At 45.7% G+C, this 24,102-nt stretch overlaps 1 protein-coding gene across 7 annotated transcripts in view; it reads left to right on the plus strand.

The window, feature by feature from the left end:
• Bcorl1 (BCL6 corepressor like 1) overlaps positions 1 to 24,102 on the plus strand; it is a 71,397-nt gene that overhangs the window by 38,746 nt on the left and 8,549 nt on the right. For 6 of the 7 annotated variants that reach the window (XM_029560415.1, XM_029560418.1, XM_008826717.3 and 3 more), the window contains 5 exons: positions 1,938 to 2,327; positions 7,876 to 8,099; positions 12,504 to 12,725; positions 15,043 to 15,209; positions 16,380 to 16,525. In XM_029560415.1, coding sequence (XP_029416275.1) covers positions 1,938 to 2,327; positions 7,876 to 8,099; positions 12,504 to 12,725; positions 15,043 to 15,209; positions 16,380 to 16,525 — 1,149 coding nt within the window. The remainder of the gene's footprint in view (positions 1 to 1,937; positions 2,328 to 7,875; positions 8,100 to 12,503; positions 12,726 to 15,042; positions 15,210 to 16,379; positions 16,526 to 24,102) is intronic. The other variant, XM_029560417.1, reaches the window with a different exon arrangement.

The raw sequence follows: 24,102 nt of genomic DNA on the forward strand, positions 1-24,102 counted from the left end.
GTTGGTACACGTAGAGAGTTGGGAATTTGTCTTTGTTTGCAAAGATGCCAGGCCCTTGGCAGAGACAAGAGCAGGCAGAGGACATTACCCCCAATTATAGGACTGTTTGCTTAGCTTTTTAGATCAGGGATTGAGATCTCCTGTTAAAAGCCAAAAGTGGAAAGAAGAAAGACAAAGTCCTCTGCCACTCAAGAAGTATACTCTAGTTCAATACTTTGCATCTCATGGTTATTGGGACTCATCCCAGGCACAGACATTTAACCTTTAGGCCTCAGTCTCATTGCCTTATGTGACAGGCATTATCAAAATTGTCAGGGTTGGCACAATCGTTTTTGATTCACCGAACTACTTGTATTGGTCTAGGATCTTAAGAAGATAGTCTTTTCCAGCTTTTGGCCTCTTCTGCTGGCTCTATGTTGGTACATTGGTACACAGGACAGAGGTAGTTGACTTGATTCATTCAGATTTCCATGCAAATTGGAGGGAATGGAGAAGCAGAGCCTAAAAAAAATTCAATGATCTGACACCTTAACTGGTGCCTCAGCACATGCCGAGCTCTATGGTAATTGAGGCTTACAATGATGGCCTGGAGGCCTCACAAAATCCTTAAGTGTCCTATGAATCATCAAAGAGCGATTATATTATGGCCAGTCCCATTTTCCTGTTAAACACATTGTACTGTATTTGATTCTTTGGAAATTGGTGATCTCTGTGGTGATTCAAAATTAACCAGGATATTAGATTAACTAGAACACTTTGTTCCTTGCCTGGTCCATATAATGCAAAATTTAGTGAAAAGTTGCTGTCTTTAAGCAGCCTGACCAACTTAAAGCTTTGATCAAGGGCTGTTCTGTTTCTCTCCAACTATTTCTTTCTTCTGCTGACTTTGCTGGAGTCTAGGGATTGCTGAGTTAACAGATGGACTTTGGGAGAAAGATGGTAGCATTGCTTCCAAGGAAGGTGTCAAGTCTCCTGTAGTACAAAACCAGGCCAATTTAGGATTGTGCTTTTGTTATTAGTAGAGTTGAGGATGAGCAGGGAGAGAAAATAACCTCTTGGAAAGGTGACCCAGGAGGATAGGAAAGGTCCTATCTGTCCTTGGGTGATCAGGAGTGGAGAGGGTACATGGCTTTTCCAGCAGTGAACAACAGCTGCAGTAGATGGGCAGAGATAAGAGCGAAAACTCAACCTTGAACTCTTGGCAACTCTGTAAGGAGGTGGGATCACTTTAATCAAAGAGGGCCTACTGTGTTGCATTTGGGCATGCCTGAGCCAGGTTATACCATAGGAACGGGAGTCCTTGATTCTCTGTCAGAGGTACTTTTTCTTTTTTTTTGGTCTTTTCGAGACAGGGTCTTCCTGTAGCCCCAGCTGTCCTGGAACTCACTATGTAGACCAGGCTGGCCTTGAACTCACAGAGATCCACCTGCCTCTGCCTCCCAAGTGGTGGGATTAAAGGCGTGCACCACCACGCCTGGCCAGAGATACTTTTTTTGTAATGATTCTACTTGGCCAGGGTGGTTCTGTCAGCCAGATTGGTGTGACCAGAGAGTGAGAAGGGCTGGGGGGAGTGATACCAGTCTTTCCTCCTGTGTCCTCAGCTCCCATTTCCCAAACAGTGGAGACCTGTAGCTCTTTTGTGTTTGCCTCCTGATCAGTACTAAACTAGAGTTTAAAATGAATTCAAGTAACTCTGTACCATGGCTCAATAAGGTGTTTTTAGTACTTCAAAGTTGTATACTTTGGACTCTGTAAAGTACTTAAGGGTGAAAGATTTCATTTGAACTCCAGAACAGTCCTGTGAGGCAAACATACCATTACTAATTGGTAGAGCCTGAACTTGAACTCAGACCTTCAAATTCCTAGTCTGAGGCATTTGTGTCATACTTAGTCCTTTGAAGAAACACCTGAATGTCCTCTATATATCTCATCCACAGGAAGCATCTGTAGCTCTTTTGCTGGTGTGACGGATGGTGACATGGGAAGCCAGGAAGTCTTCCCTACAGAGGAAGAAGAGGAGGTGGCTCCCACCCCAGCTAAGAGGCGAAAGGTGAGAAAGACCCAAAGGGACACCCAGTACCGCAGCCATCATGCCCAGGACAAGACCCTGCTGAGCCAAGGCCGCAGACATCTGTGGCGAGCCCGAGAAATGCCCTGGAGAACAGAGGCTGCCCGGCAAATGTGGGACACCAATGAAGAGGAGGAGGAAGATGAGGAAGAGGGCTTGTTGAAGAGAAAGAAACGGAGACGGCAGAAGAGCCGAAAATATCAGACTGGGGAGTACCTGACGGAGCAAGAAGAAGAGCAGCGGCGGAAAGGGAGGGCAGGTAAAGCTTGCTAGGGTTGCTGTCCCTATAGTGAGGTCACTTTCTGGGACCCTTCCAGCATTGTGGCATTCATATCACCTGCTCTCAGCCAGATGAATGCCTCCGGACCCATGGAAGCTCGGTGCTGTGGTCTCCGGCAGTCACAGAGAGGTCCCTGTGATCCAGCTTGAATATGTGGCTATTTTTTAAAACTTTTATTTCAATGCATATTTTTTATTTAATTTTTTGCATTTCAAGTGTTGATCTTATTTTTTCTTTCTTTTTTCTTTTTGGTTCTTTTGAGGCAGGGTCTCCCTGTAGACCTCAGCTGGCCTGGAACTCACTATGTAGACCAGGCTGTCTTTGAACTCACGGAGATCCACCTGCCTCTATCTCCAGAGTGCTGGGATTAAAGGCTTGCCTGTGCCACCACGCCTGGCTCAGAGTTGATCTTCTTTAAGGGAGTGATACTAGATAGGCTGAATATGTTGCTTTGAATTGAGGTGGAATGAACTTAAACTAGCCTGAGCTGAGGACTTGGAGACCTAAGTCTTCTTTTTTCTTTTTTCTTTTTAGTCTTTTGAGACAGGATCTTCCTATAGCCCCAGCTGGCCTGTAACTCACTGTGTAGACCGAGCAGGCCTTGAACTCACAGAGATCCACCTCCCTCTTCCTTGTACTGGGATTAAAGGCATGCGCCACCACACCTGTCAGTCTTCTGTTTTCTTATGGACATCTAAACCATGGTGACATTCTTGGCATGGGCCACTATCATGTTAAGGAATTCCCTGGTTGGCTTGAAGGAGTCAAATCTTTGGAGACTATAGGTTCGTCTTCTTTTAGAGTCTTGAGTTCAAAAAGAAAGAGAGTTGGGAAAGAGAGTTCAAAAAGAAAGGGAGTTGGAGAAGTGGCTCAGCAATTAAGAGCACTTGTTCTTTCAGAGAACTTGGTTGGATTCCCAGCAATTACATGGCAGCTCACAACCGTCTGTAATTCCAGTTCCAGGGGGACTCAATGTCCTCTTCAGGACTCCATAGGCACTGTACACATATGATACACATACACATATGCAGGCAAACATTCATACACATAAAATAAAAACAGATTTTTTTAAAAAGTAGATGAACCACAGAGAGGCTGGAGAGATGGCTAAGCCATTAAGAGCATGTAATAGTCTTTTAAAATATTTACTATTTTTATTTTATGTGTGTGAGTGTTTTGACTGTATGTATATAAGTGCACCCATGTCATGGAATGCTTAGCGAGGCCAGAACAGGGCATTAGATCCCCCGGAACTGGAGTTACAGACAATTGTTAGCTGCCACGTGGGTTCTGGGAACTGAACTCGGGTCCTGTGCAAGAGCAACCAGAGCTCTTAACTGCCGAGCCATCTCTCCAGCCCCAGGAATATGTACTACTCTTGAAGTGGATCCAAGTTCAGTTCCCAGCACTCAAATCTGGTAGCTCACAACTGCCTATAAACTCCAGCTCCAGGGGATCTGATGCCCTCTTCTGACCTCTGAGGGCACCTGCACTCATGTGGCATATACATACACATATACATACAGAGACACATGAATACACATACTTAAAAATTTACAAAAATCAAAAAAAAATTCTAAAGAAAAAGGAGAGCTAAGTGTGGTGGTACAAGCCTGCCATCCCAGCACTCAGGAGGCTGAGGTAAGAGGATAGAGAGTTTGAGGCCAGCCTGAGCTACATGGTGAGACCCTGTCTTAAAACAAATAAGGAAGGCGTTGGCTGCTGTGCCTGGGATGCCTCTGCCTATAAACTAAAATGAAACATAGTGGCTCACTCAGATCAACAGAAAAACAAGTACAAGCAGACAGAACTTTGCTTTCTTAATTAAAGCCACAGTAGTGTTTAGAAGCAGAGTAAAGTTTTAAGGTCACATAAGGTGGCATGTTGTTTGTTGGTCCTCAGAAAGCTGGGAAAGCAGGCAGTATAGAGAGAAAGCCAGACCTTCTTTGGCCATGTCAAATGCTATACAATATGATCATGGAGGGGAAGACTAAGTACGGTTCAGGACCATTTCTATACTAGACTTCTAGTCAAGCAAAAGACTCATTTCTGGATTCCTCAGAACATGTCTCTCCTTATTCTCTGAACTTTCCCCTTGTAGCAATAATTAATAGTCTCTTATAGTGTGTTCACTCTGAGCTGCTGATAAATATGTACAGCTCCCTTATTAGCTAAAACAAAATAACATCACATCGAGTAGGCAATAGATTCTGGGTCATCTATAAAGCAAAGAAGGTTTAACCTCATTTCTGACTGTGTTTAAGTAGAGCTGCATATGATACCTGTCCCTACACTCGAGAGTAATTGAGCTCATTTTCATCAACTGTCTGAACGAGTGGGGCAATTTTCCCTTTCTTTTGCCAGAACCATAATGGATCGATCACGAATGAGTTGTCAAACCATCGGCCTCAGCCACTTACTAGGATGAAGAGGAACATTTGTATCACCTGATCTTCTCTAATGAAGGCTGATTTCCTAACTTGGGAACTTCTCTAGAGCTATCAGCTCTTGAAATCAGAAGGACCTTTGGGTGGCTTGGTTACATTTGCCACCCAGTGCACAAGTAGGGAGAAAAGTCTCCATGGCATTTGTGGCAGAGACCTAGCTAGCATTTGTTGGCACATCTGTAGTAATCAAGGTATCTTGCTTGTTTAGGGGGCAGCTGAGACTGTTTATTCACTCTCCCTCTCTAAATGTGTTTGGGAGTTTTACATTGTGGCCACTGGTTTTGGCACATGGTCTGGTCCCTTCCCTCCAGATTTAATAATAACATCTTCATGTACGAATTTCGTGATTAACATCTCTCTCTTTAGAAAGTTCCAGTCTCGCTTACTACTACTACCTGTCTTTCAGGTAAACATCTGAAAAGCAGGAAGTGGCCAAACTAGGCAGGTCACCCTACTCCTACCTGATCCTCATGACCTTTCCTTTCATCCCGTGCTTGGCTATTTCCTTTCCCACTTCCATTCACACACCTGTCACCTTCACTATCTGTGCTTTTGTGGACTAGCATAAAGCTTGTGCTCTCTGCAACTGAAAAAACTCCAGAGCTTCCTCTGCCCTGGGTAGATGGAATAGGGAGCCTCTTATTTTCCTGTCATATTCAACTCTGTAATGTGGCTTCCCCATGCTTCCCGTGGTCCTCACAAGGCACAGTTTTATACCGTCTTTTCCTTCAACCCAAACTTTACACATCAAAAGCTCTGGGTTAAAAGCAAGTGTTCTTGCTGGAGTTGTCATTAGAGACCATGTAGCTCTGCATTTCTTGGACAGATGATGGGATCCCATTAGTAGGCTAGTTGGAAGAACGGGATAGTGTGGCAGCTGGATTCTTTAATTTTTTTTTTAATTTAAGGCTGGGCCTCGTGGCCCACACCTTTACTCCCAGCACTTAGGAGGCAGAGGCAGATGGATCTCTGAATTTACATCCAGTCTGATGTACATAGTGAGTTCCAGCTAGCCAGGGCTACATAGTGAGACCCTGTCCCCAAAATAATTATGTGTATTTTATGTATATAAGTGTTTTGCCTGCATGTAATGTAACTGAACCACATGTGTACAGTGCTGGCAGAAGCCAGAAGATGATTTTGGATCTTCTTGGAACTGGAGGTATGGACAGTGGTTAGCCACCATGTGGGTAGTAGGAACCAAACCCAGGTCCTCTACAAAAACAGCAAGGCTCTTAACTGAACAGCTATCTCTCCAGCTCCAACAGCTGGCTGCTTAAGAGCTCTACATATGCTATAGCCAATTCTCCATACTAGAATGATGACTCCTACATCTGCATCTGCCCTTGGCAGTTTCACATATGAGAATCCATGTCAAGTTTGGGGGAGATGAGTTGAGATCTCATGAATCGGAATCCCTTCATTTCACAAGTGGTAGAAACTGTGTTTGCAGTTGATTCATTGATATCCTGATCTTCTGTGTGATATGACTGGTGTTCAGTCATATGGGAGAGATAGAGCACACAGTCATGACCCTACCTACAGACCTTGCCGTGAAATTCTGTAATAATGATGCCTTATTCTTTATAACACTTTATAGAAGGATATATATTCACCTCATTTCATCTCCTACTATTCCTGGGATGGGAATTATATTCTTCCCACTTATAGATATGGAAACTGAGGCTCAGAAAGATTATGGCTTGCTTCTGACCTGTTACATAGTTAATGATCAAGCCAGGGTTGAGAATGTATTTTAGTTGGTTAGGATGCTTGCTTAGCATGCAAGAAGGCCTAGGTTTGATTGCCAGAACTGTATAAACCTGGTGTGGTGGTGCACGCCTGTAATCCTAGCACTTGGGAGATAGGGGGAGGAGAATCAGAAAGCCATGGCAATTGGCTACATGTACAGTTTGAGGCTAACCAGGGCTACATGCGACCCTGTTTCAAAAGGGGGAGGGGGTTCAGAAAACAGCTCAGCAGGTAAAAAGTGCTTGCCATGCAAGCCTAATGAAATGAGTTTGGATCCCTGGAACCCATGTAAAAACGAGACGTAGAGGCAGGAGAAGCTCTCAGAAGTTTTCAGGCCAGCTAGCCTGGGGTACATGATACAGTGGCCAATAAGAGAGACCCCATGTCCATATAAGGTGGAAGGAGAGGACCTACACCTGAGGTTGTCCTCTGACTTCCACACGTGCACTGTGGTATATGTGCACTCACACATAACCATGGACATATATATATATATATATATATATATATATAGAGAGAGAGAGAGAGAGAGAGAGAGAGAGATTAAAAAAATGTAACCATCAAGCCACACAACTTCAGTGTTAATAGATACAAGTGAACATAGTTTATGGCACGTACACAAGAGGTTTTAGAGCAGGCCCTATGGTGCGAGGCTCTTGCTAATGGAGTTTGCAGTGCCATTTTGAAAATTAATTCTAGCATAGATGTTGCCACTGTGTTACAGTGATACCAGTGACTTGATTTCCAGTCAGGGAGGGCAGTAGGTTTCTGCCATCATACATCAGCTAAGTAGGCACATAGTACCCTCTGGTCTTGGAAAGTTTCTGCTGAATTCATCTTTGTGTGCTTGGAGAATGACAAACGGCAGTCAGGTGGGGAGAGCTGATAAAATAAAGTCATCCTTTTACCATGTACTCCAACCCCAGTATACTTGATACTTTTGCGAAGCTACTAAATTTGTTTTCATTTTGGAGAAAGAATCAAAGAGGATTGGACAAGAGTCCAAAAAGAAATTCCTGTTTGCTCTGGGCTATGGGGAAGTCCTTTTGAAATGGCCCACATTTGAGGGAAATAGCCAGATGTTTGCCCCCTGCTGGCAGGGCTGGGAGCTGTCTGCTGTGTTTAGAGGAGGGATTTGTTTGCAGTACTATGTCCATTCAAAAAGCATTTAGTGGAACAGCCAGCACTTTGCTAGGTGCCAATAGTTATTAGGTCCATAACGTTGTATGGAAATTCGAACCCCCAAAGTTCTCTGATTCCTCTCAAATGGTATTCCATTCTTGGTGTTTGAGTTCCCTGACACTCATTTTTTCCTGTTTCTTGTTCAGATTCAAAGGCCCGTAAGCAGAAGACTTCCTCGCAAAGTTCAGAGCACTGCCTCAGGAACAGGAACCTTCTCTTGCCCAGCAAAGCCCAGGGGATCTCGGATTCACCAAATGGTTTCCTCCCAAATAATCTAGAGGAGCCAGCCTGCCTTGAAAATTCAGAAAAGCCATCAGGAAAACGAAAGTGCAAGACCAAGCACATGGCAAATGTCTCAGAAGAGGCAAGGGTACATGTTCACCAAGGGGAGAAATATTGGGGGTCTGGGCTAGAGGGGATAGACATTCCATCAGGTCCTTCTGGTGGTCATTTTCTCAGTGAGGGGGGAAGGAAACGAGTGGATAGGGGAGATCAATTGATGTGTATCTAAAGTATTCTAAACTACTTCTAGAAGGGTTGGGAGAAGATTTGAAAAATAAAGTTATGGTCAACTATAGGATTTGATCCCTGACAGCTTCTCCTCAACAATCCTTTGATCTCCTTTGAGTTAAGTTACAGTTAAAGAATATGGCTGGGTACTAGCCTGAAGAGCTTATTAGCATCCAATCAAGAAGCTTTTGTCTGGGCTTAACTCACTGGAAACCAATCATGGGGCTTTCTGAGTCAATCAAGGCAGAAAACAACTTGTAGAAGCTAGGTTTTGATATCTAGACAGAGGTTATTTAGTGTGCAGGTTAACTGCTTTCCCCACCCTGACCCCTGTTCCTTTTCCTCTGGAGGAAGCCAGGCAGTGAGTGAATGAGTACCCACCAATTAGCCAGGCTGGCATTAAGACCCTTTTCAAATCACCATTTCATTTGGGTCTGGTGTTGACAACACGGATGTCGGTGTCAGGTTCTACAATGTACTCCTAGAGAAAAATAAGATGATCTTCATGCTAGGCAAGCATTATGTTTGAAGGAAGTGAAGGGTCCAATGTGTACCTGTGATATGTATTTGTCATTGACAACCAAAAATCAAAAGATCACATTGGGCTTGTTTGGGTGATTGTGGTTCTGGCCCTTCTGTCCAACTTTTGAGTAGGGATTCCTGAATGGGACTAGCAAAGGGTGGGTGCTTGTCTCCCCCTCCTTCCTCTTTTCCTCCTACTGTAACTTCATTGCCTCTCAGACAAGGCACTCAAGTCTATTTGCTCATCTTTAAAAATGGAGCTGATGCTCCATGCCCTTTCTGTCTCACAAGGGTGCTTGGGGGAACAAAGGAGGCAATGTCTGTGACAGGCTTTGATAACCGTAAAGTGCTCTCTGAAAGTTGGTATGCATCCTGTGCTTGCCTGAAGCAGGAATGAGGGAACAGAGGCACAGCATGGTGAACTGTGGCCTGTCGTAGCATGGTATCCATTCCCTGCAACTCAGGGCAAGAGAAAGATAGGAGCCCAGGGGAAGAGTACACAAACTTGCTTTGTCCTAACCGCATCTCTTCTGTTGTCACTTTTTATTTAAATGTGTATGTGTTTGCACCATGTATGTGCTCATTCATGTGTATAAATGTAGATATGCCTGTGCCACAGCATGTATGTAGAGGTCAGAGGACAATCTTTGGTGTTGGTCCTTCCCTTCCACCTCGTTTGGGGAAAGGACTCTGTTGTTTTTCTGCTGCATACAACAGGCAAGCTGGCCTACGAGTTTCTGGGGATTGTCCAGTCTCCACCTCCCATCTCTTCATAAGAATGCTGGGATTATAGGCACTTGTGTCCTGAGTCCAGCTTTTGTGTGGGTTCTGGGGATTCAAACTCAAGTCCTCACACTTACACAGAAAGTACTTTTACCTACTGAGCCATCGCCCCATGAGTGCTTCTTGGAAATAGGCACTTTTATTATAGCCACTTTACAGTGAGGAAGGTAAGGGACTTGTGTGAGGTCACTTACTGGTCCTGCATGCCAGACTCAGGACATGAAACAAAGTCTGTCTTCCTCAGGAGCCCTGATTAGTCAATATACCACCTGTGCAATGGGTAGTTTCTGCCCATCTTTGGGAACAGAGTGACTGGGAAGAAAATATTGCCACCTGCAAGCAGCTGTGGCAAAGATGGAGGTCCCAGGATCCTGCCCCCTTCCCATCTTTCCAGGACACTCAGATGGCCCCATGCCACACAGAGGTAACCAGCCCCTCGACACTCAGCAGCACACTCATGCTTCTGTCTGGTTGTTCTGCCTGGCAGTGTGTCTGCTGAAATGTTCTCCTGGAGAGGGTTTTGTCTCTCTCCAGGGCCTTTCTTTCTCTCCCAGTCATCACCACCTGCTCCAGTTGCCCCCATGGCACTGGGCTTTGTAGTGGAAAGCCAGGCGGGGAGGGGGAGGCTGGGCGGGGGAGGCTGGGTGGCGGGGGGGATGCTCCTGCACTAAAGCAGGGCATTGGCCAAGGACTTCTTCCCATAGAGACCCAGAGCCACAGGGAAGGGGAGGGGGAGGGGTCTCCCTACTTGTTCTTACTCCTCCCTCTCTTGGGCAGCCACTCTGGCCCCCAGAAGGTCTGGCGCCTGGCTTGGCTTAGCAAAAGCCTGAGTATATTACTCCAGTCCTGCCATTGTATGCTCCATCCTCCTAATGATAAAACAGCATTATACCCTTAGATTTGGTGCTTTCTTAGTAGGAATTATTCCTCTGCATTTTAGAATGGAGACTGATCATGGGTTCTCAAGATTTTAAGATTTATCAGAGGAAATGGATTCCCTGGGCCTGCACTTGTTTTCTGTTTCTGTTTCTTTCTTGACTCTGTAACTTTGTAGGTAGCTTTTCTGGCTACCCAGGGCTTTGTATATGGGTAGCTTGAATCAAGTCAAAACATAATTGTTATGATTTGTAATGTGCCCAGCTCTGAGTCCAGTGCTATAAGAAACAATATGAACTATGCCCCTAAGGAACTTAAGAACTAGCAGGAGAACCAGGTGTGGAGGGTAAGGCAGAAGGATTGCTTGAGGCCAGAGTTTGAGGTCTGCCTAAGCATTGTAGCAAGACACAGTCCCAAAGGAAAGTAAAACAAACGTTAGTAGGGGAAGCAAGACTTACCCATGAAACACTGCAAAGAAATAAGAAAATGAGGCATCAGGTGTCAGATTATATGAGTCTAAGTAGGTGCTCTGGATATGCAGAAAGAGGGCAGTGGGGCCAGAGTATTGTAGACTAATAGAAGATACAGGATTTACGTGCGATCTTGCTGCTCTGAGGAATTTGGGTAAATATACATATTAGCTCTGTGGTGGTATAACAGATCACTCCAAAACCTTAGTGGTTCAGCTCAACAACACGCATGTATTGTCTCACAGTTTCAGGAATTTAGGAGCAGCTTAGCTGAGCCCAGTGTGGGGTCTCTCATGAGGTTGCAGTCAAGGTGTTAAGTCAGGGCTACATCCATTCAAAGATTTGACTGGTACTGGAAGATCTATTTCCGCTATGGTTTATGATGCTGTCTGTTGGCAGGAGGCCTCTTTTCCTTTCCTCCTGGGTCTCCCCAAATAACTGCTTGCTGGAGGGCCCACTTTATAGGGGAGGCTAGCTTTCCCCACAGAAAGTGATTTAAAAGAAAATTGGGCAGGAGCCAGTGTCTTTTAGGATCTAGCCTTGGAAGTCGCATGCCCCCTTTTTTATAGTCTCCTATTGTTCACCCAGGTGAGCCTTATCCCATGTGAGACAGAGCTACACAAGAGCATGATTGTCAGTGGTGGGATCCTCAGGATCCATCTTGGTGACCGTCCCCTTAGTCTTCCCTCTGGCCTCTAGTGGATTCATATCCCTCTTGCATGCAAGATGTGCTTATCCTTCCCCAAACCCCTCAAAGTCTCATCTAGTTATAGCACCAGCTCCAAGTTGAGAATTTCTGACTTGGGGCCAGGTACGGATGAAGCTCTTTCTATCTGGTTCCGTGAATACAACTTCAACACAGTTACTCTTCATCTAGATCCTGAGTTAGAGAAACAAGTTACACGTGTCCCCATAGACCCAGTATGGTACAGTAAGGCAGGCACCAGCGGAACTTTTGGTATACCTTCAGTTCAAAATGGGGGCAAAAGGAGGTACTATGGGTCAGTTTTGAGGACAGAACTCTTGGAATATCTGTAGTCCGCTGTCTTTGTACTAGTGTGTTATTGCAAAGGTTCTGCAAGGGAAAAAGTGATACTCAAAGGAGTTGGCCTGTGCCCTCGGTGGGCCTGAACATAAAAAATAGGAAAGGCCTGGGAGGTTTGGACAATAGGAGTGAAGACACTGGGAACTGTGGCTAGTCAGACTGCCACCTCTACATCCCATTAACTTTGGACATGGCTTATGCAAAACTTCAAGTGGAGATTAAGGCAGGTGAAGAAGGCATGCCAAGTGCTTGGGAGAAGCTAGGATGTCTCCACAGGATTTCCATTTTTCCCACCATGCCATGGTCTGTGGAGCTGAGGAGCTGACACTTTTAACATTCCCCCATGAAATACAAATGCTTTCCCCATCCTGGAAATAACTTCACATGGCTAGTAACTAGCTTAGCCTCTAGTTGTTGAGCTGACAGTGGACTGGGCCATTTGAGGTACTGTCAGCAAAGCACAACATGGAATCAGATGTAGTGAGATAGCCTTGGCAGCAGGTGGCATAGCCATGATGGATGGTATATGTTGCCTGGTTTGACCCAGAACTGCATTTCTGTTTTCCAGGGCAAAGGTCGTTGGAGCCAGCAGAAGACACGGTCTTCCAAATCTCCCACTCCAGTGAAACCCACAGAATCATGTACACCCTCAAAGTGCCGAAGTGCTAGCCCAGAAGAGGCCTCAGAGTCACCTACCACCCAGCAGATTCCCCCAGAGGCACGGAGACTCATAGTGAACAAAAATGCTGGTGAGACCCTCCTGCAGCGGGCAGCTCGTCTGGGCTATAAGGTAAGTGAGCTCTCCCAGCCCAAGTGACAGAGAGACATTGGCCTGGGCTTCACCCCTGGGCCCCTACTCTGATTGGCCTCCCTCTACTATCCACATTACGTCTGGGGCTGTTTTGCCCCTTATCTCATCTCAGTGTGTGGGAATATAAAGTCATTGAAATGTCAATTTGGAATAAATGGAATTGAAATGGTAATACAGTATTATCCACTATGACATTCCTAGGCTAGGAAAATGATTTTGGATTTTTTTTTACTTTGTCTTGAGTTACCCTATATGGTGCGTCCCTAACCCAGAGGGGAACATGGGGGGATTATTATTGCTCACACTTCATCTCCTCTAGTTTCCCCTCGTTTTTCTTCAGGTGGAAGGGTCAGGAGAATGTTCAATAAGCAAAGCCAGAGCTAATCCCATTTGTACTGCTTCCCTATACATGGGGAAGAAGGCAGGCAAGGCAGCATTTCCTAAGCACCTGTTTTCTCATATTAAGAGCTTTGATTACAGTAACCCCATGGAGGTAGTTCTTACTATTCTCAGTTTACACGTAATAAAAATCAAGATTTAGCAATGTTAAATGATGTATCCAAGCTGGGCATGGTGGTACGTGCCTGTAATCCCAACACCTGGGAGGTGGACTTAGGCAAATCAGTAGTTGAAGGCCAGTGTCAGCTACGTATTAAGTTTGAGGCCAGCCTAGGCTACCTGGGACTATCTTAAACTAAAAATAAAATCTGACCAAGATCACTAAATATGACACATACATTTGCCTGAGTTCCAGCCAAATCTTTTGATTCTTAAGTGTTAGCCAAGAGGTAGAAGGACTCCCTCACTTAACCGTGATGAAAGTACGTTGATGCACATTTTCGTCTTTTCCATTATTTGTTGTCATGAACCTGCTTGATCATGTACCCCTGCCCCCCAGCCTGACGATTTCCTCAAGATTTGCTTCTAGATGTAGACTTCGTGGGTTCCAGAGTTTGCCTTTGTTACTAGGCTTTCTGCACCTATAAGTATACAATCTGATCTGTGCAGAAAAGCTGACTTGATAGTGCCCCCTTCAAGTAGCCAGCCTACCTTTCTTGACTGTCTAATGTGGGTGTCTGAATGGAAGACCTGAAGATACACTGGTGACCGATCCTGAAGAATCAGCAAACAGGCAACCATTGGGGAAGCAGAGGACAGAGCCTCAGCCTGGTCTGGGGCCTTAGGGAGAGTGGACATCTGTATTGGTGAGAAGGTAGAAGGTATAGGTAAAGGCAGCGAGCTGCTTTCTGTATGCAGGTAGCAACACCCCCAGCCAAGATACATAGTGACTATTGCCAGCTAGCCTATCGTCCCGTCTCACAGTGCCCCCGAGAGGGCTGACAACAGTGCACTGGTGGGTACCTTGCTCTGAAAGCCAGGAAGCCAGTGGCACTACTAACCCCCACCCCAGCTTATTCACAGCTTTGTCCCACACCAACAGGTGTGCTTCAAGTGACTCAGCCTGGGCTACATGAGACTCTGTTTCAAACAGACACAGATACACACATACACACACACACACACACACACACACACACACACACACACACATACACACATACACACACACACCAAAAAATGCAAACAAAACAAAACAAAAACCCTGAATTGTGCTTGGAATAATCCTAACGTGCTTACTCCCCAGCCCATGTCTCATTCCCTGCTCTGGGGCTGGCTTGTAAAGCTTGGGAAGGCAGGCGGGGCGTGGTGGTGCATGGCTTTAATCCCAGCACTCAGGAAGCAAAGGCAGGTGGATCTCTGTGAGTTCAAGGCCAGCCTAGTCTACATAGTCAGTTCTAGGATAGCTGGGGAGACCCTGTCTCAAAAAGAACCCCCCCCCAAAAAAAGCTTGAGAAGGCAGAGGAGCCTATCTGAGGACCTCACCCTAATGATCACCACCCAGATGAATGCTATTGGCCATAAAATATGCCTTTCCCTTGCTAAGGGTATAGCCCAGAGATAGGGCTCTGGCAATTGCAGCTCAGGACTGATTTTCTTGACAAAAAAGATTTTAGGCTTGGCATGGTGGCACACATCTTTGATCCCAGCACTTTGGAGGCAGAGGCCTGCAGAGATTGAGGCCAGCCTGGTCTACATAGCAAGTTACAAGCCAGCTGAGGTTCTGTGGAGACCCTGTCTCAAAAAAATAGAAATTTTTGAAATGTACCATTTTGGTCCTTCATATAAAGACTGGACTCCTAGACTTGTCAGTCACTTGGGGGAGTGGTAAGTCTAAATGAGATGATTCCAAAAATTAGACTTCTCTTTGCTCACAGAGCTGTCCCCATCCCCACAGGACGTTGTTCTCTACTGCCTCCAGAAGCACAGTGAGGATGTGAATCACCGTGACAATGCTGGCTACACAGCGCTGCACGAGGCCTGTTCCCGGGGCTGGACTGACATCCTGAACATCCTGCTGCAACATGGGGCCAACGTGAACTGCAGCGCACAGGATGGCACAAGGCAAGAAGTCTGCTTTCTCCCGCAAGCCCTCCCACTACCAGTTCAGTCCCTCATTCCAGAGATCATGTCCCGCCCCCGAGCCTGGACCTTTGCAGCATGCCCAGCTGCTGCTGGTGGCAGAGAGGCCTTGCCAGGAAGCCTTTTGGAGTGATTTCTGTGAGCTGAAGGGGAGCCAGCTTAGGGCAGGACTTGATGAGTCCCTGGATGGGCAGCCTATTGCTGCTTCATAAGGAGAGGCTAAGGTTGTCTAGGATTCATCCTGTCTTCTGCAGCCATTACCAGGAAGCCCGCTCTATATTCCTCAACACATCCCGTGGACCACTTGTCTCATTCAGAATTGAGACCTTAGGACCTAAGCAGGAAGCTAGTCTTAGGATGACTTTCCAGATTTGTTTTATCTTATTTGGTCTCTATACATTAAAAAAATTATATGCCTGGGCCTGCAAGATGGCTCAGCATAAAAAGGCACTTGCCACCAAGCCTAGCAACCCTGGGATCCACATGGTGAAAGGAGAGAACTGACTACTGCAAGTTGTCCTCTGATTTCCACACTCGTGCTATGACACACGCCACAAACATCTACTCATACACACATAATGAATAAATACAATAGTTTATATAACATACACACACCCTTGCTGTGTTTAGAGAGATTATACTCATTCTTCTCTGTTCCTCCAGAGGACCTATTTCAGGAAGGCTCCCAGGGGAGTTGCAGACCAAGTAAGGAGACCCAGACCAAAATGTGCAGGCTCCATTTGACTGCTACCTGGTGTGGAGCCTCTCTGCCCATCCCTGCCCTTGGGCAGTCACCTGGGACTTCTGTTTCATCACCCACATCTGCTTCAACTTTAGCCTACTAAACTACTAGTGCAGCCACAGTGTGCCCTAGGGACTATGCGAAGATGCAGGGGAAAGTATGCAGGAGAAAGGTATATGGGAGAGGAGAGAAAGAGGTGCATAGAGAAGAGAACGATAGACAGATAGGATGGGGGTTGCAGGCCAAGATGTCTCCTCTGCCCTAAGTCTTACATTACACAGAGGTCACCCTGAGGTCATTGTGATATCCTCATTTTCCCCCTGATATGGTAGCCTGAAGCCTAAAAGTTCCCCTCGAGTCCTTGAGTCCTTTGGCCCTGTATGTGCCCTCACCCTGTATGACTTCCACAGGCCAGTTCATGATGCTGTGGTCAACGACAACCTGGAGACCATCTGGCTCTTGCTGTCCTATGGGGCTGATCCCACACTGGCAACCTACTCGGGTCAGACAGCCATGAAGCTAGCCAGCAGTGACAACATGAAGAGGTTTCTCAGTGGTAAGCATGAACCAGAGTTACAACCAGTATCCTTGGGGCTGGCCTTGGACTCCTCAACCTGTTGGGGGACCCTCTTCAACATCTCAGTCCCAGGCAGCTCACATAAGGGCTATCTACCCTCTTCACATGTTCCTTCAGTGTCTTGGGAATCTCTAGCTGTTTTAAAAAAAGTTCTTTGCTGTGAGTGTCCACACTGCTACCTCTTTGGAGTCCTCACCATCTACAGGGACCCATCTTACCACTAGGTGTCTGCAACAGGACTCCTGCTGGGATACTAGCTCTACTCATAGCAGTTGGGGGCAAGATATGTTGACTTAGAAGGGGCACTCACCATTTTGTTGTCTCTATAATTTATCCTCCGTTGTGATCAAAGTAGACCCTCTTGCATCCCTCCTGAAGCTTTATTCCTCACAGCCCTTCCCCATGGTAGCTTTGATGTTACCTATGCGTTCCAGTACCTCCCTTCTCTCCACTCCTGACTCCTCCCCTCACCCTGCCCCTTCTAGTGAAATGTCTGGTGTTCAGGCCCATGGTCAGAGCCACAAGCTGCTACATTATGTTTTCTCCCTAGTTGGTGACACTGTGTTTCTGCAGGTAGGTTGGTCTGAAATAGGATGCAGGAAGGAAAGAGGAGAAGGGAGTCTGGCATGGACATGCTGAGCGTAAATCCCTCCTGTCCTTATCTCAGGGTACTGGAACCTCCACCTTTTTGTGTCATCATGGCTTGGTCCTTCAGATTGCCTGAGTGATGGATGCTGCACCTGGGAGTTGTGGCTGTGACACTACTCACAGGCTTCAGCCGTGTGGGAGAACTAGCCAACTAGCCTGAGGTGGTTCCCTCCTTTCATAGGAGCTTTGGCCCAATTAGTCCCCAATTCTACCTACTACAGATGCAATTCTGGGCTCTCACCTAGGGAATCATACTTATCTGATAAAGGTTTGCCGAGTAGCTGATAATGGAGGAAGCAAAAAGAACCCAGACTAAAGGTTTCCAGGGAAGAAGGAAGAGGTGGGGAGCACTACCTTTATACTATAGAAGCTGAAGGGAGGCAAGGTGCTGACAGGAGACTGCCCAGGGAGATTTTAACTTGGACTTAGTCAACCTCCAGTCAGGTCCCAGCTAACTTGACTAACCCCTGAAGTATAGGCCCCAGGGCCTCCAGCCTGACTCACAGTAGGGCTGAGGGGCAGGAGGCTGCTACCTTTTCAATTTTTCTCCTCCTGGCTCTGGGTCCTTGAGCATCTATCCTCATGAGACACAGCAGCTTTGGGATTTCCATTCAGTAGTCACTTATTCTGGGTCAGTGATGACTGCTCTTCCTTTAGCAGAGCCACCCCCAGGGATATAGCATCTGTGGCATCCTCCCACAAAGCATGTCCTTGTGCACTCTGTCTCCAGTGTTGGCCTGGATCTGCACTTCTGGATTCCCAGGACCATGTACCAGTACCAGTGAACATGTAGAACATGCCAGTATAATGAGGCCATTGCGTGAAGCTCTGTCTTTCATAACTGGTCTAATGCAGGGCCCTCTCTGGGCTAGAAACTGCCCTCTGCAAAGTATTAGGGCTCCTACGGTCAAGTAAAACATGACTGGTCACCTTATTAGCAGATGAACTCTTTTCTTCCCTGAGTTCCCTAAAAACCTGAAGGAGTTTGAATATTGAAACTATTCTTTAAATGGTAAAAATGAGAAATAAGCACCTTTTCTCTCTAATTTCTGTCATCTCATCCCATATCCTAGCTAGTCTTTTTTTTTAATTATTTTTAAAGTATTTATTGTTGTGTGTGTGTGAGTGAGAGAGAGACAGAGAGACAGACACAGAGACAGAGAGAATACAACACAGCCTGCATGTAGAAGTCAGTGGGCAACTTCTAGCACTTGGTTCTCTCCTTCCACAGTTGGTTCTGGGGATCAAACTCAGGTCATCTAGCTTATACAGCAAGCACTTTTTACCTGCTAAGACATCTGATTGGTATCTAGTTACATTTTTAACACCTCCTTAACTAACTGAAATGCTTGTTGGTGTTGCAGAAACCAGAAAAGATTTTTAACTCTAGTATTCCTGTCTGGGTAAAGCATCTTCATTCAAGTCACTTTTCTCAATTCATAGACATGGAGGTCAGAATCCAAGGAAATGTTAAAGACTAGGCCATCTTTTTTTCAAGTAAGGGCACTGCTCTTTCTATTAGGGAAAGTTCTAGTAACCCATGCTCAGACTTTGACATGATCCTCAAATGGAGGCAGACATTCTTAGGAATTAGCGGGTCCCCAACAGGGAGGACTTAGGCCCCAAGGTTGTGTTGGTGAGGGGAAACTTAAAAGGATGACACTCAGGGCTTTTACCAAAATGAAACTGAGCTCTGTGTGGTGGCACACACCTGTAATTCCAGCACTGGCTATAGGCAGGAAGCTGTGGTAGGAAGATTGCTGGGTGTTTGAGGCTATCCTAGCTTACATAGTGAGTTTTGGGCCAGCCTGGGCTACATAGTTAATGGCAGGACCTTGTCTAAAATAAAAAGCAAAGTTCGCCTAATGTGACAGAATTAAAGTGACTAATTCAGTGGTATTGAGTGCATTCACAATGTTAGGTAACCATCATTGGGCGGCTCTTCTGATACCTCAGACTGAGCATTTCTTCTCTTCTGTTTCAAACCTGCACACCAACTCACTGGTTCTCCATGAGCCACTGGGCAGGGAGGCTCTTGTTGATAGTCCCTACATCTAGGTTCATTTGCATGGACCTTGGAGTTTTTAAATTTGCCTTACTTGTCTGGCTGAGGTATTTTCAGATGTTATGCTTTTCACCTCCAGGCACTTACTTGGCTAGATTCTCCATAGATGAATTGTCTTGTGCACAGCTTTCCTCACTCTGCAAGGCTCTTGTTCTGGAAGGATCACCTGGGACTGAAATTGTCTTCTAAGTTCCCAAAGGAAAGGCAGTATTTACAGGGTTCCTGTAAGGGGTCATTTTGTAAAGCAGAGGGTGCTGGTGGTGATTGATCTTGGTTGTAAACACGGGCTTCCTAATGTTGGCTTAACTTCAGGCAAAGCTCATTTCTCCTGAGCTCACTGGTGGTGCAACACTACTTCATTTGTTCTTCTGCCTATCCATTTCTTAAGGCTCCTGTTAGATTCTGGGTACTGTGCTCAGTTCTGGAGGCCAAAAAATAAACTCTTCTACCTTGTTGTGGGACTTAGAGCACTGAGCTGTCCAAACACCCAGGAGGCCTTTCAAAGAGGCCTCCTCCCTTGGGCCAAATTACCGACAGGCTTGTGACTGATTTACCTTTGACACTTTGAAGAAAAGAGCAATCTCTAAGCTACCTGAGAAGGAAAACAGACCCGTGTTTTCCTCCGCTGTGGGAAGGATCATGGGAGTTGGAGGAAGCTGTGCAGTTTGGATTAGGGCATCAGAAGAGGTATGGGGACTTCTTTTTCTTTCCCCAAGGAAGGGTTAGCTGTTGACCACTCGAGGTCACTGAAGCATAGGTTTGTGTTTTTCCTTTCAGAGACTTCTGCACTATGCCCCCATGTTGAAGACTGCACATTTCTTGTTTTTCTCTCCTGTCATGTCCCTCAGCTGGTGACTTAGCTGGAGGAGTTGGGGATAGGTTTGATGAGATACTAAGATCTAGAGAAACTCTACTTGCTGCCACTCCATACATGGAAGCAAGAGGCTTCGTACTTACAACGAGGCACTGAGGGTGTCTTAGATAAGAATGGTGTTCATCTAACATAAAATTAACAATAAAAAGTAAACAGTTCAGCTGGGCGTGGTGGTGCACGCCTTTAATCTCAGCACTTGGGAGGCAGAGGCAGGCGAATCTTTGTGAGTTTGAGGCCAGCCTGGTCTATATAGTGAGTTCCAGGACAGCTGGGGCTACAAGGAGTCCCTGTCTCAAAAAGACAAAAAAAAATAAATAAACAGTTCAGCGGCCTCTAGTTCATTTACTGCTTTGCCTAGCCATCACTTTATCTACGTCTGAAACATTTTCATCATCCTGTGTAGAACCTTGTGTGAGCTAAGTATTTGCTTCCCATTCCCCCTTCCTCCCTGCTTCTGACAACCACCAACCTGCAGTCTATCTCTATGGAATTACCTATTCTGGACATTTAATGTAAACAGAATCCTATACCCTGTACCTCTGTGCCTGGCATAATCATGTAGTATAGTGGTTTTAAGGTCTATACATATATTAGCATGCTTTAGTATTATATTCCTTTATTAAAAAACTGTGTGTGTGTACACAACTTGTGGAAGTCAGTTCTCTCCTTCCATCATGTAGGATGGGGATGCAGGGACTGAACTCAGATCATCAGAATTGGTGGCCGGTACCTTTACCTATAGAGCCATCTCTTCAACTCTACATTCCTACATTCTGACTAATAATATTTCACTGAATGTATATAAGCCATTTTTTATCTGCTCATCCACACATGGCCATTTGAGCTGTGTCCATCTTATAGCTATTATCAATAGTGCATCTATGAGCATGCATGTATTTTGTTTTGATTGCCCATTGTCAGTTCTGTTGAATATATATCTAGAAAGAGAATGAGTGGACCCAGGGCATTTTCTCACACAAGGTGCTAAAAGACTGAAAGTTAGGGGCCTGGAGAGATGATTTAGCAGTTAAGGTCACTTGTTGCTCTTACAGAGGAACCAGGTTTGCTTCCCAGCAACTGCATGGCACCTTACAGCCATCTCTAATTAAGTTCCAGGGGTGCAACACTCTCTTCTAGCCTCTGCAAGGCAGTGCATACACATGGTATACATACATTCATGCAAACAAAACACTTACACACACAATAACAATGATAAATAAATCTTATTTTTAAAAAGGGGGAGTGCTAGAGAGGTGACTCAGTGGTTAAGAGCACTGGCTGCTCTTGCAAAGGACCAGGGTTTGATTCCCAGTACCTACATGGAGGCTCACAACTGTCTGTAATTTCAGTTCCCAGGGATCTGGTGCCCTCTTCTGGCTTTCGTGTGCATTGCATGCATGTGGTGTACTTTCTACAGACAGGCAAAACACACACAAAATAATAAAGACTGAAAATTGTGTTGGGAGTGGGAGAAGAATCAAGGAAAGGAAGGATGCTCTTCATTCTGGTGGTACATCACATCTGAGGTGTGTGCGTTGATGAGTCACTGTTAAGTGACTCCTCCCATGTGCCACTCATGGATCTGTGCCAACTTTAGCATCTTTGCTCATGTGGGTTCACTTTGGACTGTCTCGGAAAGGCAGGTTCACCTCTCCACAACAGAAGCTTTGCAGGTGCTGGATAGAATTAATGGAATGTGCCATGGGCTCTGAAGGCAGTTCCTAGAGAGGAGCTCTAGGAATGTGGTGAGCTCATCCTGCTCTGGTAGAATCCTGAGTGACCTCTTGGGGGAAAGGGGCAGCAGCAGCCTTTGAGTGTATATGTTTTGACATGCTCCTTGAGCAAGCACTTTTACGTCTCAGCTTGTAATTCTCTACTTTGTCACTCTTTCTCCCCCATCTCCCTCCTCCCATATGTTTACTAATCTCTTCTTAGTTTCCAGGTGCTGTGCTTCAGCACAGGAGAGGTAGTAGGTCCCTGCCTTTTTGAAAGTAGGGTCTCCTTCCTTTATCTCCCATGGCACCAAGCATGGGCCTAGGCCCAAAATAGGCACCTATCTGACAGATGCTTCTGGAAGGAAGTCCTTCTGACTCATCCGTGTTAGGGCCTCAGATTTTTCATGGGGTGTGAAAAAGGTATAATCTGCATGACTAAAGTTTCCTCCACTCCCCTTGCTCAGCCATGACTTCAAAAGCTGTTCTCTGCTGTGTTTTCTAATGGGAACAGCCCTTTGTGTCCTAGAAGGTGACTGAGAAAGGAGTGGCTTTGCTAGCTGTGGCAGCTGAGTGTTCCTACTGCTGGGTTGGCCCAGAGGGGAGGCCCTGGGCGGTGGTGGTGCTTCACACTGGGGGAAATGAGCTATATTCCCTGGGGGAATGACTGCCAACTTCCTCCTAGGATTGGCTCTGCAGGTGGCACCCTCACATCTCCTGTGCTCTTTGGACTCTCTTCTGTCCTGTTGCCCAGGTGCTACTTGAGGGCTGGTGGCAATCACCCACAACTCAGTCAGCCTGCTAAGTTGTACTAGGTGACATACCAGAAACTTCAGGGCCATGTACTAGCAGACAGTATACATAATTTTGTCATGAAAACCAGTAGGCCTGCTTTATATCCTCCTGGGAGAAATAAGAGGTGAAACAGTTCCACAAGCTGATGCCTACCTAGGAAACACCAGGATATACACGTAAGATTTGAGACTTTAGCTACTTTACACAACTGTGAATCAGCATGTCCATCCTCAGTGTTGTCTCATCATCACCACTATCTGGTTTCAGAACTTTTTCACATTGCAGAGGGAAATCCCATCTCCATTAGCAGTCATTGCCTGCCCCTTTCTCCCCCAAACACTGGCAGCCTCTGTCTTAGTGGACTTGTCTATTCGGTATGTTTCGAAGAGATGGAATCATACTGTATGTAGTCTTTGTGACTGGTTCTTTCACTTAGCATCATGTTGTCAAGATTCATCCACGTGACATAGCAGTACTCTGTTCTTTTTTGTGGCCTTTTGTGTTTGACTTCTTTATTTAGCATCCATGGTATTCCCTTTTTCTTTTTTGGGGGGGAGGCTCTTTTTGAGACAAGTTCACAGGGTCTCCCTGTAGCCCCAACTGGCCTGGAACTCAGTATGTAGACCAGGCTGGCCTCTGTCTCTCAGAGTTCTGACTGCCTCTGCCTCCTCAGTGCTGGGACTAAAGACATATGCCACCACACCTGGCTAGTATTCCCTTTTATGGATGAGTAATATTTTACTGAGTGGACATACCCCATTTTGTTTATCTATTCATCCCTCAGTGAACATTTTGGCTGTTTCTAGCTTTTGATTATTATGACTAGCGCTGCTGTGACCATTCATGTATAAGTTTTTGTTTGAACACCTGTGTCAGTTCTCTTTGAAAATTAATTGTGTGTGTGTGTGCATGTGTGTGTGTGTGTGTGTGTGTGTGTGTGTAAGTGCAGGCTTGTGAAAGCCATGTCATGCATGTAGAGGTCAGAAGACAAGTTTTGGGGTGTTGTTCCTCACTTTCTACCTTGTTTTAAGGCAGAATTCCTCATGTTTCTGTTGCTGTGTGCTCCAGGCTAGCTAGCCTGTGGGCTTCTAGCCAATTTTCCTGTCTCCATCTCCAGTCTTAGCTGTAGGAGTGCTGGGATTACAGAGGCATGTTAGTTACCACAGCCAGCTTTTTTTGTGGGTGCTGAGGATCAAATTCATATTACCAAGCTTGTTTTTTGAGATATGGGCTATTCCAGGTAGCCCAAGATAGCCCCAAACTCTTGATTCTCTTGTCTCAGCTTTCCGAGTAATAGGGATTACAAGCATATGCCCAGCATGCCTGGCTTTACTTTTTATTTATGTACTTTTTTGAGCTGTAGATTAGATTTAGGACCTTGCATATGGTAAGTATGTATTCTACCACTGATCTATAGTGTCAGCTCCTATTTTAAAATAGAAAAATCATGGGGCTGGAGAGA

Source organism: Nannospalax galili, unplaced genomic scaffold (genome assembly GCF_000622305.1).
Source record: "Nannospalax galili isolate Female #2095 unplaced genomic scaffold, S.galili_v1.0 scaffold371, whole genome shotgun sequence".
Taxonomy (NCBI): domain Eukaryota; kingdom Metazoa; phylum Chordata; class Mammalia; order Rodentia; family Spalacidae; genus Nannospalax; species Nannospalax galili.